The sequence below is a fragment of the Musa acuminata genome, chromosome BXJ3-8, assembly GCF_036884655.1.
Source record: "Musa acuminata AAA Group cultivar baxijiao chromosome BXJ3-8, Cavendish_Baxijiao_AAA, whole genome shotgun sequence".
Taxonomy (NCBI): domain Eukaryota; kingdom Viridiplantae; phylum Streptophyta; class Magnoliopsida; order Zingiberales; family Musaceae; genus Musa; species Musa acuminata.
In genome coordinates this window covers 49,697,658-49,716,961 of record NC_088356.1, presented here as the reverse complement: position 1 = coordinate 49,716,961, position 19,304 = coordinate 49,697,658, and the positions used below count along the sequence as shown (strand labels likewise).

Below are 19,304 nucleotides of genomic sequence, written 5' to 3'. Positions count from 1 at the left end.
CAGGACGCTGCAACAGTAGATGATGAATCAAAGATTGGTGAGATCGTCAACGAGGAGAGGTAGAGTGTCAACCGGCCTACATGGGTGACACCCAATGGGTAAGCAAAAGTGTTGTAGTTGAGGTGGTGGGACATGAACTCAATAAATGGGGCACGAGGCAGGAGACCAAAGTCCATGATTGCAGACATCATCAAGCTTCACTCTTCTTTGCCCAGCATCATCTCTCTTTCCATTTCTCTTCTCCACTATATTGTGCCAGCTAACATGCGAGTGATATGCTTATTCGGGAGACATCTTATTCCATAGTTTGCATCTTCTCACAAGCATAAGGTCCCCACTGCACCATTTCATCATCGTAAGAGCCTTAATTTGAGGACATGAATGCACTATATTAACTGAAACGATCGCATGAAGTAAGCAGCTTCAGGAGAGAGAGAGAGAGAGACGAAGAAGAAGACAGCTATCACGGCAAAGTCCCTGAGACAGGGCAGTGTTCTCATTGGTGCTTGTGAGACGAGCTCCAGATTGTAGTCGGCCATTCAATTCATGTGGCCCCCTTCCGTCACCTGACCAGTCGACAACCCCCTCCTTTTTCTATCAACGCTTGCCTTCTTCCTCTTCTCTCTCTCTCTCTCTTCCTTTCTTTATTTGATGGCCATTCCCTCCCATCTCTTGAAAGTTTCTTCAGCTCACTCCAACCCCACCACGCATGCAGCATCAGTAGAAGCTATAAAGATAGCAAGCATTAGCTACACAAATCTTAGTCCTCCCTCGCATTTAATGCCACCTCATCTCCTCTTAAGCCCACACTATATATTTTTATGATCCTGCCTTTACGCATGCTTATGCCCACAGTCGCTTGCAGTTCGACCTCTTCTTCTTCCCCACCATTATCATCCTCTTCTAGGGTCCCTGCCAGCCTGCAGAGATGAGTGATCTGTGCAGGAGATCAGTTCTGGTAGTGTGGCTCCTCCTCCTCCTTCTGTTGCTGTTCTCATGTTGCTGCCATGGCGCTCGAGAAATGCAAGTCTTCAAGAAGAAGCCCAGTGCCGGGAGGAGGAATTCCGGTTATTTCACGGGCTTCCTGCCCAAGGCGACGCCCATACCACCGTCGGCACCGTCGAAGCACCACAACTCCATTGGCCTCGACAGAACTACTGCTGCACCATGACGTAGCAGCAGGAGAAATGTGAAAGTAGTTGTATATGAGTGTTTTCTCTTAGCTTCTTCTCCATACATACTATTCCTCCTTTGGATGAATCGTAGAGAGAAAGCGAGAGAGTGAGAGAGCTTTGCCGACCGATACCGGAAGAATGATTAGTATGTCATACATAGTGTTCGGAGTTCCAATTTTGTTGTCGTTGCTAACTTTGGGATTATTAGTAGATTTTGTATAAAGAAATATATTGATACAAAGATATTTTTCGCCTCAACACCCTTTTTGCATGTGATGATTTCTTGTGCTCGAATTGCAGAAATTAGAGTGTTACTCGAAGCAAAAATAAAATACAATTCACAATCCCTTCTTGCTTTTTATTTATTTATTTATTTAATTATTTGTATACATATAAAAACTTCAAAACTACTGCAACTTGTAATAATCTAATTATTTTTGTTCTCTGTTTCTTTAGGTACTTAAAGTTGTTTTCCAAGTTCTTAGGAATATAAAATTCTTCATATTCCTAAGCTATGTTCTCCCAATAACTGAGGAATGAAACACGGGGAATTCCTCCGAGCATGGGAGTGTAATCTCGGTATACCCTCAATCTTCTTCCTCACCTTCATGTCGCAGTCCGTTTGAAGCGACAAGCGCGACGTAACAATCTCCTGCAGCACCTACCGAGTAGGAGCAGCTATGAGTAATAACAGAGAAGAGATTTGAGAAGCAGCAATAGAGTAAGGTCGAGATTTATGATAAAAGATAAGATTTCTCCAACTATATTAGAAAATAGGGAAATCCTCTCTCCTAATCTGTATAAATAGGAAAGGGACATGTTAATGTATTCAAGCTAAGTTACTTCAATAAAGTTTCTTCAATAATTATTCTTATTGTTTGTCTTAGATTCGAATCCAATCCAAGTTTTGCTCCATGGCCATCTCAAAGCGAGATGATATCGCCGAACTCTACAAAACTACGAGGATACACTTAGAGATCTTTCATGATACATTTTATGGTTGGAATTGTGTGCGAACACAATAATTTATTTTTTTTATTTGTTATCACAAGAATGAATACTCTTTGACAATTTTTTATGATTAATATAAAAGTCAGTCATCCCATATACGGTTACAGTGACGGTTGAAAGGAGTTACATTATTAGTTTGGATATTCTTTCTTTTTAAAATAATTAAGATCTATAATAATACAACTAATGTTTAGATTCTATTGTAGGCGAACTAATATAATTATCTATCGTAATGCCCATTTGAATTGTTTTCTTGAATCAATTCAACATCGAAATCAAATAAAAATCGATTAGAAAAAAAGGGAAGGATGTTTTCAGTAAATTACCTCTTTCTTCCTTAATATTTATCTGTTCACCGTCTGCACAATCCAACGGCAGCGAAGCCACCCGTTTCCCACTCCCCTTATCGGCTCCCTGTCGACGAACTGCACTGCGGTGGGACGACGATTCGGAAGGCCCCCCATCGATTGCAGGAGACGAAGAAGAAGAAGAAGGCTTGAATTCTTGCAGCCTAATCTCAAAATGGACCCTAATCCCCTCCTCCTCCTCCTTCCTCCCTACCTCTCTTCCGATCCTTCTCTATCGCAAGATTTCAATTCCTCCTTTTGCAACCTCAATACCCTCATCCTCTCCTCGTCCTCCAAACCCTCCAGCCCTTACAAGATTTCCCCAACCCTTTCCAACCCCTCCTTCGCTTCTGTCTCCGTCTCCAAAGCTCGAACCCCCTCCGTCTCCCAGTACCGGTCCATCCTCAAGTCCCTCTCCAATCTAGAGCGTGCCCTCATCGGGGCCGCGGCCGGCGGTGCCGCCGGCGCCTTCACTTACGTCTGCCTTCTCCCCATCGACGCCGTCAAGACCAAGCTACAGACCAAGGGTGCCGCCCAGATCTACTCCGGTGCCCTCGATGCCGCCATCCAGACCTTCCGCACCCAGGGCATCCTTGGATTCTACCGCGGTGTCTCCGCCGTCCTCGTCGGCTCCGCCACCTCCTCCGCCATTTACTTCGGCACGTGCGAGCTCGGCAAGTCTCTCCTGTCGAAGCTCCCCTCTTTTCCTCCACTTCTCATTCCCCCCACCGCTGGCGCCATGGGCAACATCGTCTCTTCGGCAATCATGGTCCCGAAGGAGCTCATCACCCAGAGGATGCAGGCCGGTGCCGTTGGCCGCTCATGGGAGGTTTTGGTCCGAATTCTCGAGAAAGATGGCATCTTGGGGCTTTATGCTGGTTATTCTGCCACGTTGCTTAGAAATTTACCGGCTGGTATCCTTAGCTACTCTTCATTCGAGTACTTGAAGAGCTTTGTATTGAGCAAGACAGGCAAGGCCTATCTTGAACCGGCACAGAGTGTGCTATGCGGTGCCTTGGCGGGGGCTATCTCAGCATCTCTTACTACCCCTCTGGATGTTGTCAAGACCAGGTTAATGACGCAGGCTCATGGGGAGGTTAGGAATAAGGTATCTGAGACATTGAGGCAGATTGTGATGGAGGAAGGATGGGGTGGACTGACACGAGGAATTGGCCCTAGAGTTCTACACAGTGCATGCTTTGCGGCGTTGGGATACTTCTCATTTGAGACTGCAAGACTAGCCATCTTGCATCACTATGTCCACCGCCGGGATGAGATGGTGGTTGGTACAGTGGCATAAGAAAGGTAATATGCATTTTTGAATGTCGATGAGCTTCATAAATAAGAGTATGTTGGTGCATTTTGCACTTGGCTTGCTATTTCACATGTTCTTTATGGTTATTTATATCTGCTGATTAGAAGTTGCGTATACTATAGAGTTCCTTTGTGTGGATTATGATGCAAAATTGGCGCAGACCTACTTCAGTTCAGTGTTCAGTCTTCATCCCCTGTTTCTTATCAGATGCTAACTTCTTATCCCACAGGATGAATTTAGCCAACAGCGTGTGAGGTCATAATTTTCAATTATGGATCCATTAATTTTGTTAACTGGTACCATAAATATTATGTTATTATGATTTGTCTGACAGAGTTCATCCTCTTTATGTTTTTTAAGACAGCAAAATATATATTATATGTGGTATAAGTTGCAGGGATTAAACTAGCGAGAAGTTCTTTCCTTGCACGAGGAAGATTTTACAAAATATTTAATGACTCTATCTGTAAGAACTTCTCACAAGACCAATGTTTTTGTCATGTTAGTGCCTTCCACTTTCTTTTGCTAGGTCTTCGTTCTCAGCAGTGTTACTCTCGCAACACAATTGTCTACTACCTTATGGGTTGAAGATCAAACTCTTTTTTCCTATTTGTTTGTCTTTATAGAAGGAACATTTAGAGCCCTTGTTGTAGTCAACTACTTTAAGCCCAAGAAGTGCATGTAGGGACATCATTCATCATAATGGTGAGAAAATATGCAGGCTGCACAGGGTGGGGTTTCAAACTTTAATTGTGTTACAAAGGATACATGCTTTACCATTTAAGACAAGGGATGAACTGACAAGGTGCCTTCAAGCAAGTGCCTCCTAGGCGTGTGTCCTAATTGAAGTGTTGGTTGTCCCAAACGGTCGTTTGGGTTGGCCCAGATAACCGAACCCTTCCTTCAACCTGCTCCAAGTCCAAGTCCCTTCCCTAATCTGAATCCAATTCTGACTTGATCAAATCCTGATTCCCATGCAACTCAGTTTTTGGGTATATCACTTCCATGTTTAAGAATTGCTGTTCCATGGCATAGGAGCATATGCTGATACCTTGTTGGCACTACATGAAATGGTGTTATGTAAATTGATATGCTCGTATGCTGATCTTGACAATCCAAGATCAACCTGCCCTATGTTGGCATGTTTGACGTATGTCGGTATGATTTGTGTTGATACCATTCTGGTATGATATCTATAAGATGTTTGCCTCCTATATGGTGTCATATCCTCTAGAGTAGAGAATAGACAGAAATGAGGAAGAAAAGAGAGAGTAAAGAGATTGAGAAGAGAGGAGAGAGAGAGGCTGAGGAGAACACACATTTATATGCTCTCTTCACCTAGTAAAGCACTAATCTAGTTTGCTTCACCTAGTAAAGCACTAATCTAGTTTGTATAGGATCACTTCAATCAATAACTTATGATCTGCATAGCACACCTACTTATGGTCTCTTCTTACCTGGTAAAAGCACTAATCTTGTTTAATGGGATTATACAGTTTTTGGCCAATTGAACCCTAAACAAGTTAGGAAAATGAGAGTCAACAGCTGTCTGGTTTTCCAAACTTATACATGTCCCTAGCACTTATCCATAATTTTTGTGTGTCCCAAATTTCTCAAAATTCTCTCTTCTGATTTACCTTTCTCCTAATATTTAATCCAGTGGAGAAAATTCAGCCTGAATTGCTGCTATCCCAGTTAAAAACTCCTGCAGTCCTAGGCTGATTAGGACTACGAGTTACCCTTTTGCTTCATGAAACCATTCTTTTCAAACATAATTTTTTTATAAAACTAGCTAAGATGCTGCAATGAGACTCCAATTGATCTTGGCTGTTGATATATCATATGTTCCCTCTTCTTTAGCTGCTCATGTGTTAGGGGCATCAAGGTTGCTATAGACCCCCATTTAAAGGTTGTTTTGACCCATCTCTTTTCCCATCCTGAAAAGACATGGGCCAGCCTAAATAAGATTGTTATGGGGCCTTTTGGATCCAGACATCAGGCCTGAGGGAGAGGATCTCGGATTATTAAGAAATTACTTCGTAACAGATATTTTTAACTGATTATGTTGTATCGATATAAAAGTTAGGTTTGCTTGTTTCAGAAGCATGTAGCATTTTTGTATGGGCGTACAAAATCAGAATATCTAAGTTCACTGTTTAGAATTATTAGGAGAAGTTAACCTGAAGCATGGTTTGCTGATTTTGCATATTCGACATCTATTTTGGATTTCAAACATATTTTGGAATAAATGATGAAATGTACGGCTGACTGTCAGATTTTAAAGCAAATTTGTTGTCTACGGAGGGATGAGACTATTGTTCAGTGATTCATTGGGTTCAAGATGCAAGGAGTGGATTATTTGTTTCTTCACAATGTTTGGTCATTATAGTTAGTTTCAACTTGAAACTTTTTTTAGCTTCTGCAATAACTGGCAAGTGGAAGGGGAAATTTTATATGCATTCTTCAAAATATATGAAGCATCATTCGTGCCCCTTTTAAGGTCATTAACAATATCATGGTTGTCATCGTGATTTCCATATTCTCATGTATGACCCATTTTCTATACATAATTGTTTATTGACTTGGAAGGTTATTGATAATATTTGGAACTGTATCTATGACAGGTATTCATAAGTGGAGCCATGAATTTTGTTGCAAAAAGAACGTTTTAAGTGTTATGTTGTGATCTATGCCTTGCATTCTAGTGCAATGATATTTTCTTTTAGCTTTTTTGAAAGTTTGTAGACATCCATAATACAAGAGGAAGGTTTTTTTGGTACCAAGTTGTGGGCGACTGCAGAAAGCATTTTGTTACACTTATGGTGAGCTCAAGTCTTGTAACCACTATTGTATGTGCTCAACTTGTTTGAAGATGCTCTTATGGATTTTGTTGCAGTGATCCTGTAATGTTCAGTGTATTCTGGTGGATGTTGCATGGTGCCAGTGGCGTGAGATGGAATTCTGTGTCCTGCCTGAAACATCTTTGGAGTTATTTGGAACTGAATTAGTGTCCAAACTGTTATATGTCAGTCCCGATCAATTTGATTCAGATTTATCATCAATTTCTAACAAGTTGTTGGAGGTTTAATACTTGTTTTATGAATAAAATTACACATTATATATTAGATTAAAAATAGATAGTATTAGAAAGAGGATGACAGAAAATTATATTGTAGTGAAAGACAAATGATAGAAATGGAATATGCATGAAAGTTTTTTCTCTCATGGACTTAAATTAGCTTAGTACTTTTTGTACATACAGAGTTGTAACGTGTATTTATAGGGCAAAAGTGTAACTTAGTATTCTAAAAATTGATGTTAATTTTGCAAGCAATATAAAGTATATGAGTGATCAGAATACTGGATGTTAGTACATATTCTAGTTATTCAAGTTGAAATTATGATTCAAATCCAATTGCGATTAGTTTCTAAGTCAATCTCGCTTTAGGTCACTATTTATAGAGCGTCGAATATGTAAAACTAAGTTGGGAGTATTTCTAACCGATGCTTCTTCGATAATCAAGTCAGTTCTTGAGTTCAAGATTAGTGGGTTTGGTAACAAAATGCATAGCAAGGTCTGATTCAAAGCTCCCTATTCGTTTAATGCGTTCGGCATATTCAGCTCGTTCGACCTATTCGTTCCATTCGATACATTTGGTTCGTTGGGCTCTTTGGGATTCATCCTACATGACCCTATGAAATTTTCTTGAGACATCTTGGCAACTCTTCTTGTAACACCAATTTGTTATTGCATATTCTAGTTTGCATATTCTAGTTGCTCGAGCTAGGAGCTAGGATGTTGATTTAGATTCAACTGAGATATGTTCTCTAGGTCATTATTCGTAGAACGAGCTAGGAGCTAGGATGTTGATTTAGATTCAACTGAGATATGTTCTCTAGGTCATTATTCGTAGAACGTCAAACCAAAATAACTAGGTCGAGGGCGTTCCCAATAAATGTGCCTTTAAGGATCAAGTCAATTTTTGGGTTCGGTTCGATTAGACTAGTCGGCTAATACTAAAGTATTGTCTATCGGAGCATTCTTGGGAGTCTTTTTTAGGCTCTGAGGACGATTATGCTTAAAATCACTAACGGCAAGAGGTGTGTTTTTAGGCAAGAACTTAGCGTGATGTTCGTTGAACTTGGTGCCACGTCAAACACGAGTAGACAATCGGTTGTTCAGCCTTGTATCACCATGTGACAAGTGCTTGTCTTGCGATCCGATCGCCACTTATCAATCATGTGTGATCCCTATGTTCTTTGACGGTTAGATTGTTGATCCGTCGGCTAGTTGACCCATTAGGTATAAATGATGTAGAATATGGATCGGATGCGTAACAGTTTTCAAAAAAAAAAAAAGATATATATATATATATATATATATATATTATGAAATTGATGTAGTAGAAAAAAATGGGAGCATTACACACTTAGCTCTGATACCTGACATTTATCCCTTTAAAGCGCTGATAGGTCTAATATTTAACGCATTAAAATCTTAAATTAGCCTATTAACTTAATATAAGTTAGATTAACACAAATTAAAACTGTTAAGTTGTAAAATAAGATCAGCATATACATTTTTTTTAATTTTTAGTAGTATAAGACTATTCTTTTTAGTGTGTATTCTTCAAAATAGCTTTAAGAATTTTTCCGCCTCAACTTTGAAAAATTCTTGCCAAATACTTTTTTTTAATAAAATGTACGATCATCCCTACCGCTGGACCACCATGGCTCTCAACTTGCATTTCTCTCATCGTACTTGTTCATAGTCTTGCTCAAGGAAGGAGGGGGCACAAGTGCTATCGTCACCTTCGTAGACCCCGTCAATCCTCGTTGGACTCGCCCTTGCATGTGCAGAGGCAACATTAGATCCAACAAGGTCCACGGAAGTTGTGGTAGCGATCCTCGTGGCCCCTTCTTCCTCGTGCGAGAATCATGGGTGAGCAAGGACCAACAGGCAAGGTTGCCTGGCGTGGGTTTAAGGTCATAGGTGACGACGACGATGAGCCCTGGAGCAAGGGTTGCAGGAGATGACAATGGGTCCTTGCACGAGGATCGCGAGCAACAACAGTGACTCTTATGCCCCATCCTTCCTTATGTAGGTAAGACATGCAAGGGGGTAGGGCCGACAGGGTCATCAGAGATGACAATGGCCATCGTGGCGAGGGCTACAAAGATAAAATTATCTTTCTAGAAATTTTTCAAGATTGTGATGCTTTGTATTAAATTCTCAAAGTTAAAGTTTTTTTCTAGAAATTCACCGCAATGATAATTGTCAAATATTCTTTTGTTTTCCTTTTGACTCAAAAGTCTATTTTCGGTGTGTTTTGAAAAAGATGACGAGTTACATAAGGTTCCTGTGTACCGGTGTTTGCCACAGAATTCTGACCGGGAATACAGCGAAAAAGAAAAGTAATTGTAGCAACCGCTAAATATGTCAAAGGCCGATCGGTAATAGGAAAGGTCAAAACGCGAAGACATTTCCATGGTCAGACCCAGAAGCCGTCCTCCTGGCCGTCTCCAATACATAGATAGATAGGACTGCGTAAAGTTGGCAAACGTTGAGCCACTCCATGTCCCTTCCCATGACCGGCGCAACAGTAGAAGCTCAACTTTAATACACCGCTTCCTAAACCCTATGCAATACTAAATGGCTACCATCGTACGACTTCTTCCCATTTGAATCTCTCCTTTCCTCTCCCCTTCTGCTTCTATATATCAGCCACCACCTCAACGCACCCTTCATCATCGACGAACACCCTTCCGTCTTCCTCAACCTTTAGGTTAGCCTTCTCCTGTCATATACACAAAGATTAGCCTTGATGGAAGGAGCCGAAGTTCCACCATATTTCTTGTGTCCTGTATCTCTTGAGATCATGAGGGATCCGGTGACCCTCGCCACCGGCATCACCTATGACCGGGAGAACATCGAGAGGTGGATTTTCTCCCACAACCACGAGATCTGCCCAGTCACCAAACAGCCACTGCCAAACCTCGACGTCACACCCAACCACACTCTCCGCCGCCTCATCCAGGCTTGGTGTGCTGCTAATGCTTCCAACGGCGTCGAGCGCTTCCCGACGCCGCGTCCGCCGGTGGACATGACCCGGATCGCTGCTCTGCTCGACGAGGCCCGACTCCCGCAGACTCAAGTGACCGCCCTCGGAAAACTAAAAGCCATCGTAGCAGAGAGTGATCGCAACCGACGTTGTGTTGAAAGCTCAGGTGCTGTTGATGTTTTAGCTTCGATCATAGAGAGGAGCGTTTCCAACTCAACAGATCTCGAAGAAGTCCGCGATGGAGTGGGGTCTTCAAGTGCCACTGATGAAGCCTTCACCATATTGTGCTCTCTCCAACTCTCAGACAAAAGCTTACTCGGTCTACTTCAAAGGGATGACAACGTCATTGAATCGTTAACGAAGGTTTTGGAGCGATCGAGCTACCCGTCTCGAGCTTACTCGTTGCTGCTCCTCAAATCTCTTCTCTCCGTTGTCGCTCCAGCCCGTCTATTGTCTTTGAGGGAAGAATTGTTCCGAGAGCTGACGAAGGTGTTACGAGATCAGATCTCATACCAGGCTACGAAGGCAGCACTCCACGCCCTCGGCGCCGTTTGTCCTTGGGGACAGAACAGGCTAAAGGCAGTGCAAGCCGGAGCCGTAAGAGTCCTGATCGAGCTACTGCTCGACGAGCCAGAGAAGAGGATGTGCGAGATGATCCTGGGGATTCTACACCAGTTGTGTACGTGCGCGGAAGGGCGAGCCGAGTTGATCGGGCACGCAGCAGGGATTGCAGTGGTGTCGAAGAAGATGCACAGGGTGTCGCAACCAGCAAGCAGGATGGCAGTGAAGATTCTGTACACGGTAGCGAAGTCTTCGCCATCTCTGGCGGTGCTGCATGAGATGTTGCAGGTCGGGGCTGTTTCCAAGCTGTGTTTAATGCTTCAAATGGACTGCGATATGAAGGCGAAGGAGAAGATTCAGGGGATACTGAGGTTGCACTCCAAGGTTTGGAGGAACTCCCCCTGCTTAATCCCTCGCTTGCGGGCTTCCTATCCCTCTCTATAAAAACAACAGCAAAGAATATCCGCACTTTGTTCGCGTCTTCTGATCTTATACAGTTCCTTATTTTTGCGTAGCCAAGCAAGTGAATTATTATATTGTTTTGGAAATGTATTCAGCAAGTGACTTTTGTCATGCCAAGAATGTCTTTCGAATTAATCAGGTCAAAAACCTAAAAGATCGATATGACGACGGTGGATCAAAGCCACTTACTTGTCATCAAAGTGAAGGAGCAAAGACCGTATCTTTGAAAACGATGGAACTCCATATGAAAAGTATTTAGTACCTATTTTGAATGTTCGTATGAAAGATCATATGTTTGAATGTTCGTACGCAAAGACCGTATGTTGAGCTTCTTCGGACACTTTCCAAGTAGCTATTTAGTAGGAGAGTATTCAAATAACTCTTGAACTCGCCTCTCTAATTCACGCAAACATCATCATACCATGGATTCATATTTTACGTATTTATATATTGATCATCTGGAACAATTCCGTGTCTCTTGAATATTATTGATTATATGAGACTCTGAATGTAACATATTAGGTTAGTCTCTCTCCGATGGATGACCATAGCAACTCCGCCCATTTCAATCCGATGGAAAACAAAAGGAAGGGGGAGAATTTTCTTGAAAGAGACTTTGATTTTGGACTAACAAAGCAAGCTCTCTTCGGCTAGAACCGCTCGATTTTTCTTAAAAGTCAATGGTTAATGCACATCGAAAGCGAGAGGTGATTATGATCAGTTTATAAAGATTTGATGTATGTATTACCAATACCTTAATTTTAAGTAGTTTTGGTCAATAAGTTAGGCTCTTAGATATAAGTTTATGAGTCAATTATTTCATCACCATAAATAGTATCGAAGATGATCTAATATTGATATTACGAAGGGCTTAACCGGTCAACTAACTCTGTCGGGTTGGATGATCGATAGCTCGTTCAGGATTGATCCCAAGCCGGCCATCTTTTTGATCGACTCCCACTTGCTATGGTTGACATCTTCTCCCTCTAGAGAACCACTAGCGGTACTCAAACACGACGGCTTAGATTTGTGGAAAGGTGGGATTATGATGGAGATAAGGTGGAGCTTTTGTGCAAGATGATATGATGACTTGGTTGGTGCAATTAAGTTGACTTAGCTGCATGTTTCGTGCCGGTATTCCAATGGAAGAACACGTCCAACTTCTATCCACCGCAGACGAAGCAGCACCAAGTGAGCTCTCGTAATTTCGAAGGAGAAAGAGATTGCCACATCGCTACGCTTAATTTACAATCTCACGACAGCATGTCTCGTCCTCCTCTCTCTCTCTCTCTCTCTCTTATCCAGAAACACCGGTTACAAAGATGATCTTATGAACTCACTTTTCCCCATAACGTGTTTTTTGTTTATTTTCGTACAGCATTTATTATTATTTTTTAAATAAAATTATTTCTAATCTTTACTATGTCAACTATCGTCTCCGTCTCATTGGTCCATTGAATCTCGATACTATTAGCTCTCCTCGGCATATCCTCCCCTATGATACATCGAGGAGTAGGAACGATCGTAACGAGAAAAAAAAAAGTATGATAATAAATGTGAGATAAATATAACATCAATAAGACAATGAACGGAAAGAATCTTATTTTTCTAAAAATAAAAAGTACTCTCCAAAATTAAATAAAAAAGAAAGCATTATATATATAAATATATATATATATAAAGTGGTGATGAGCCACATGACTTGGCACGCAACACCCCACCCCGACACTTTTCTCCCTTGCATTGCCTTTTGATTAGTGCAGAGGGGAGAGCCACTATTTTACCTCCAACCACGGTTAATTGTACTTGTAAGAATCCCCGACAGCCCGAACATTACAAGCTAAAAAGGAAAAGGAAAGGAAGAGAGGCAATGTGTATGTCAATATGTTACTCCCCAAAGTAACACCTCGCAGTGGCTTACAAAAACTTGTTCATTCTTTCTTCTCAAGTAGGACAGTTCTCAAGCAAACTCATCCGAGCATCTATTCTCATATTCTTCGCCGAGCATAATCCACATCAGTCATGGAATAACACAAATCATTGGATAAGGATTGAATGAGAGGCGAGGAGGAGGAGGAGGAGGAGGAATGCAGGGAATGGAAGGCAAATCTTACGACTTGTACACATCACTCTTATGTCCTACTCATGAAAAGACTAAATCTTACGTCAGATTTGCAACCATACGAAGGGAGGAGATAAGACAGATGTGAACTTTATTCTCCAACTCTTGCTTAGTTGCCCATTCAAGTTGATGGGTGAATCACCACAGTCCATTGGTTTGTCTGTTGGTGCATAATGGATCAACTCACTTCTCACTCTTTAGAATACCAAAATATTCAAATAATTTGTTGATTAAATTTTATATACTTGACTCACTTACTAAGACCTCATTCGATAAATTATAAATGTATAATATTAGTCCGATAATAATAATGTGTCGGATTCGGATCTTTATCTAACATAATTTTTTTTTATTTAAAATATTAATTTGATGATGATATAATCGATCTAAAGTTTAAAAATTTATCCAAAATATTTTTATATATTAAATATTAATCTGATATTTTTGTATATTAGTTTCTGAAGCTGTGAGGAAAGGAATATGCTGTATTCCTAATTCACAGATGAAGATTTTGTTGGCTAGATTTGGAAGTCCAAAAGCGGATGGTACGAAGTGTTGTGTCACCTCATGCACTCGAAAGATAACCTTTGTAGAGGATGGATGGCCCGAAGACAAACAGCAGGGAAGGATGCCTTATTCGCATCTGATATGATCTCTGTTCTCTGTCTCGGCCTCTCATCGACTAACAATTCAATCCGTTGCTGCAATTTGCCATGGAAATAAAATTCTTGCATTCCTTATAGAGGATGGATAGAGTTAAATCGTTTCCTTGCGCAGCTGAGGCTTCAGAACCAAAGGTAAAAAAGGGTAGAGAATAATGTAGTCTTGATTCGACCTTCCATAGCAGCAAATAAGAAAACACTCACTCCACTTCCTCTGAAAGAACAAAGAAAGACAGGGAAAGGAATATCTTGTAATGTACTACTTATTCTACCCTTCCTAACAATTAAAATGGAGGATGCAGAAGCAATTTGCTTCAGAAAGCTGATTCTTTTAGCTTCTGCACAGCTACAAACTAAATTGAACTCATGTTGAGCGTCTGAAAAAGCGACATATATATTATTATTATATATATATATATATATATACGACAGTTGATAGAAGATAAGATTTTCGAAATCTTATCTATTCTGTTGAGGAAAATCCTCTATTCTGATGAGGAAAATCCTCCCTCTAATCCTATAAATAGGAGTAGAACATGTTAATGTATTCAAGCTACTTTATTTATTCAATAAAGCTTCTTATTCTATTATTTCTATCATGGTATCAGAGCCATTTGCCTAGAGCAAGTTCTCTTCTCGCTACCGACTCATTACCGTTGCTTGCCATACCTTTCTTCCTTGCTCTACCACTCTATGCCAATGTCTGTTCCCTTCCACTGCAACGTCTTTAAGCTACCTCCTAACTCTTTTGCTATAGCTTCCTCCTCTGTTACAGTTTTCTCCTCTGCTATAGCAGCATCACTACAATATTACTGTAGATTTCTCCTCTACCGTTGTCGTCGTCGTCGTCGTCGCAGTTGCAACCGTCGTCATCGCAGTTGTGGCCGTCGTAGCTACCGCCATCGCAATCGTAATCGCCGAAGGAAAATCCTCCATAGGAGTAGAACAATACATTCAAAGTGAGACAGGCAATACATACATCGGTCGCAATCCTGTTTCCAGGGGAAGGCAATACATACATCGGTCGCAATCCTGTTTCCAGGGGAATCCTCTTGTCACCCACGTTTAATATGCGATTGGACATTCCCACGTCTGTCTCCTTTCTTATATAAGCACTTGCAGCCATAGGACGACCATCGGACCAAGCAGGAAAAGAAAAGCCCGGTGCGACCCTCCACCATCGACTTATTTCCACTGCTGCACCATGGATCTTGGAGTTGAGATCAGAGAGAAGACGAGGACAATGGTCGTCGAGTTGTCGAAGAAGGTGAAGAAGATCGGAGAAGACGACCCTCGACGTATCGCTCACTCCTTCAAAGTGGGACTTGCACTCACGCTGGTCTCCGTCTTCTACTACGTTACCCCCCTGTTTGATGGCTTTGGGGTGTCGTCCATGTGGGCCGTGCTCACGGTGGTGGTGATCATGGAATATACAGTCGGTACGTGCATCTCATGCTTCGTTAGTCTTATTCCATGTACATGGGAAGGAAGAAGTTGTACTGAAGCAGTGCCGTGTGCTCTCACCAGGTGGAACTCTAAGCAAAGGCCTCAACCGAGCTGTCGCAACACTTGTGGGTGGTTCACTGGGAGTTGCAGCTCATCAGATCGCGGTCCTCTGCGGCGAGAAAGGAGAACCCATCCTTCTCGGGCTCTTCGTCTTCATACTCGGTATGCCTCACCGCTGCTCCCCGTCGAGTGTTGGTATCACGTGTTTGTGCCGAGAAGCGCACTGATGGTGCGCTGTGTGTGCTACATGGCATTACTTGCAGCTGCGGCGGCGACGTTCTCTCGGTTCATACCGGAGATCAAGGCGAGATATGACTACGGGGTGACGATATTCATACTGACCTTTAGCCTCGTGGCGGTGTCGAGCTATCGAGTCGACGAGCTGTTGCAGTTAGCTCTCCAGAGGGTGTCCACCATCGTCGTCGGAGTAGCTACTTGCCTGTGCACCTCCATCTTTGTCTTCCCAGTCTGGGCTGGAGAAGATCTCCACAAACTTGTGGCTGCCGATTTGGAAAAGCTTGCAAATTTCCTCGAAGGTATATGATTCTAGATGTGATGCTTGATGCCACAGCGGTATTACTGCTTGAGTACATCATCATCTAATTATTCCTTCAAAAAGACAACAGATGATGATGCATAATTTGCATTACATCAATATTACCCTTGAAATATAAATTGGAGCTGTTAGATTAAAATCGGAAGCCTAATTCTGTCACACACTGATATGACAAAAGTACATCTTCCAGAACATGTATGGTGGTACTAATTCCAGAATCGAATTTGCAGGACTGTCAACAGAATACTTTGCAGAGAAAGGGGAGGTTGAAAATTTGGAGACCAAGTCCTTTCTCCAGGTGTATATTAGTGTCCTCAACTCAAAGCCCACAGAGGACTCCTTGGTGAGGCCATCAGATACACTCATTCTTCTTCATAGCTTTACTTTCTTCTTCCATAAAGTGATTGGCTAGGCAAGCTTTAACTTGCTCTGTTCTTGAAGTTATCATCATCTGGTACATGGATGACCTTCGAATGGTGATCACATGGGGATACATAAGTTTCTATTGCCTAAAGTGCTTCTGTTGTCGCAACGTAGCCATCTTCATAAGCTAGCAAACAAGATGATCACAACAATAATGAAAGATTTATGATTCTGCAGATGAGTCTTGCGAGATGGGAACCGGGCCATGGTCGCTTTTGGTTTCGCCACCCATGGAAACAGTATCTAAGAATTGGAGCTTTGAGTCGGCAGTGTGCCTTCTCCATGGACGCTCTTGCTACCTACATCACCACCTATCCAAAATTCAAGGTATAAATATCTCGAGTCACTGTAACTCCTTCATTTCAATGAAGAGTAAAGTTGTACGCTCTTACAACAAGAACATCTTCTTGAGCAGCCAAGCTCGGATCCGGACCTCCACTTGAAGATCCGAAAGACGTGCCAGGAGATGAGCTCCGAATCGGCGAAGGCATTGAAGGAGCTGTCGTCCTCGATCCGGGCCATGACCGTGCCTTCCTTGGCCAGCCGCCACGCGTCGACCGTCGTCGCGACGGTCAGGAACTTGGAGGATGTTCTGTCGGAGGGCAAGGCGACGTCCGATGTCCTCCACTTGGCGACGATCGCATCCCTCCTCACCCAGTTGGACGTCCGAGCCCGGGAGATCGCGGGTTCGGTCGAGGAGTTGGCTCGGCTCGCCCACTTCAAGCGTTTCGATCCGATGCATGAAGTCAGGGTTAAACCATGACGGCTCACCACAGTGAGCATCAATTTGGAAGAGTAATAAGTGCGGCTAAACAGTGAAAACTGATAGAGGATTATGATATAAATTAATATGAAATGATAAATTTACATATTCCTTATATGTTTTAATCTTTAATTAAATTTGAATGATTGAAAGAAATATTTTTCTTAAATTTATATAAATATATTATATCTCAATGAATAAATCATCAAGTTTTTATATTAATTCTTCCTAATATCCACCGTCATTATTTGCTTCAATACCAGCCACAACAATAATCAATTGTTGCTGAGTTCATATAAGTATACCTTATGTCTTAAAGCGCATCTCTTATCACATCAACTAGTAGTTTTCTTTATTTTCTTATTACTCTAGTTCAATAGTATCTCACCCATTATATAATTTCTCTATCCATCTCTTCATCAATTAATCTCTTCATCAATTAATTTCCCAACGCTACAAGTGAAACCATAAATGATGTCTTTATCTTATTCTCGATCAAGTGACATTGAAATATATTAGTTTAATCAAGTGTATGTTACTGACTTTTCACTAATTCTCATACTATCAACATAATCTAATATTACCATGGAGCCTAAATATCACATGACAATATGTTCTAAAAATAATATATTTAAATCATATCAAATCCTTGACTTTCACGTTACCATAAGCTCTCCACTTGATCTTATTAAACTCATAAGCATTACCCAAGCTCAAAAATCTTCACATTAACGTAAAATCATATGTGAGGAATGCGATATCATACTCCACGATGTCATATGAATTCTTATATTATTTCACATAATATAAAATATTATCGGTTGTAAGTGGATCTTTTGAATTAAGCGAAATCCAAATGAATATATTACCAAAGGCAAAGCATGTTTAGTGGCCAAAATAATTCACAAATGATCAAGTGTTAGTTTCATAAAGACTTTCAACTGGATTGTTAAACTGATAATAATTTGACTCACCCTGAGTTTGACTATCGCTCAAAGTTAACATGTACGTCAATTAAATGTTAATAATAGGAGACCTTAATTAAATAGTATTTATATAATTACTTTTTTACTTCAACTATTCTTAATATCCAAATCATATTTATAAATTATAAATAATTATTTATTCATATCATATATCTAATGGTTTATATAAATGACATTATCATCATAGATAATAATTTTATAAAGATTAAGGAATTCCTTAAGTAATTAGCAAATTGAGTCTTGCGAGATGGGAACCGGGCCATGGTCGCTTTTGCTACCTACATCACCACCTATCCAAAATTCAAGGTATAAATCTCTCGACTCACTGTAACTCCTTCATTTCAATGAAGAGTAAAGTTGTCCGCTCTTTCAACAAGAACATCTTCTTGAGCAGCCAAGCTCGGATCCGGACCTCCACTTGAAGATCCGAAAGACGTGTCAGGAGATGAGCTCCGAATCGGCGAAGGCATTGAAGGAGCTGTCGTCATCGATCCGGGCCATGACCGTGCCTTCCTTGGCCAGCCGCCACGCGTCGAACATGGTGATCCCAAAAAGTAAGGTTTCAGAAATTTGTGCCTAATCGAAAGCATAATTAGTTTGGACTAAAATAATCAGTAATAAAATACTAGAGAAATTGAATCAGATGATCAAATCAAATAAGAATTCTAGATGACCATTTTAGAAATACTAGTATATTTAAAGGGATTAAATGACCATGTAGAGACATAACATGGAGATTTTTAAGGTTTAACACAAGGAAAGAATGAAGAAAGGATAGGTCATAATCTTATCACCTATTTGCCTATGGGATTTGTCATTTCATCTGTTTGAGTGGATGCAAAATCATTTCTTTCTTTCTTGCAAATAATCAACTCTTAATATATTTTTAGTATTCTTCTCTCTAATTTGTTGTATCATTAAATAGTGAGTGCCCTTTTGGTATGCACAGAGTGAATGGAGAACATATGCTTCGATGATAACATAATGTCACGAGATAAACACCAACATCCGTTTCGACTATGTCTAAGTAAACCCATTGATATTTGAACTCTCCTGTTGATCAAAATTTTCACTGTGGAATGAGGTACATCCATCATCTTCCATTTTAAGAGGATCAAAAAGAAATGAGAGGCCTCACTACTACAAAGACCAAAGACCAGAGTAGGCAAAACAAGTATTTTCAAATACAAATAATTGTCCCTTGCTGCATTTGTGAAAAAATGGGATAGGCTATGGACTATGAGTGCTACAGCACTGATGTAGAAGTTGCTCCTATGTGTATATTTACACAAATGAAGAAAAAAAAAAATTTAACAAAAACAAGGGGATTCCTGCACTAATCTTATGTGAAGC

General features: G+C 41.0%; 3 protein-coding genes across 4 annotated transcripts; all 3 read left to right on the top strand.

Annotated features, from left to right (window-relative positions):
* The first annotated feature begins 2,552 nt into the window (after positions 1–2,552).
* Positions 2,553–6,776, top strand: LOC135645836 (protein MITOFERRINLIKE 1, chloroplastic-like). Of its 2 annotated transcripts, XR_010498891.1 has the most exons (3): positions 2,553–3,838; positions 6,473–6,670; positions 6,745–6,776. XR_010498891.1 is itself a non-coding variant. In XM_065164637.1 (2 exons), exon 1 carries the CDS (start codon positions 2,709–2,711, stop codon positions 3,831–3,833), a length of 1,125 nt encoding a protein of 374 aa, XP_065020709.1. In that variant the 5' UTR covers positions 2,553–2,708; the 3' UTR covers positions 3,834–3,838; positions 6,473–6,776. The 2 variants fall into 2 exon arrangements, 1 of the variants encoding a protein (XP_065020709.1); XM_065164637.1 differs by having other exon boundaries at positions 6,473–6,776.
* Positions 6,777–9,634: 2,858 nt separating this feature from the next.
* On the top strand, positions 9,635–10,915 carry LOC135644296 (E3 ubiquitin-protein ligase PUB23-like). The gene has a single exon (XM_065161761.1). The coding sequence runs from the start codon at positions 9,674–9,676 to the stop codon at positions 10,913–10,915; it is 1,242 nt and encodes a 413-aa protein (XP_065017833.1). The 5' UTR covers positions 9,635–9,673.
* Positions 10,916–14,860: 3,945 nt separating this feature from the next.
* On the top strand, positions 14,861–16,984 carry LOC135645001 (aluminum-activated malate transporter 1-like). The gene is made up of 6 exons (XM_065163020.1): positions 14,861–15,156; positions 15,245–15,385; positions 15,487–15,759; positions 16,010–16,122; positions 16,380–16,529; positions 16,618–16,984. Exons 1-6 carry the CDS (start codon positions 14,922–14,924, stop codon positions 16,963–16,965), a joined length of 1,260 nt encoding a protein of 419 aa, XP_065019092.1. The 5' UTR covers positions 14,861–14,921; the 3' UTR covers positions 16,966–16,984.
* The last annotated feature ends 2,320 nt before the right edge of the window (positions 16,985–19,304 follow it).

Bases quoted from the DNA above. Each gene is read 5' to 3' on its own strand.
- LOC135645836 (XM_065164637.1), top strand. From the start codon at position 2,709: ATGGACCCTAATCCCCTCCTCCTCCTCCTTCCTCCCTACCTCTCTTCC.
- LOC135644296 (XM_065161761.1), top strand. From the start codon at position 9,674: ATGGAAGGAGCCGAAGTTCCACCATATTTCTTGTGTCCTGTATCTCTT.
- LOC135645001 (XM_065163020.1), top strand. From the start codon at position 14,922: ATGGATCTTGGAGTTGAGATCAGAGAGAAGACGAGGACAATGGTCGTC. The intron at 15,386-15,486 runs GTATGCCTCACC...CATTACTTGCAG, and splicing joins GCTCTTCGTCTTCATACTCG to CTGCGGCGGCGACGTTCTCT. The intron at 15,760-16,009 runs GTATATGATTCT...TCGAATTTGCAG, and splicing joins GCTTGCAAATTTCCTCGAAG to GACTGTCAACAGAATACTTT.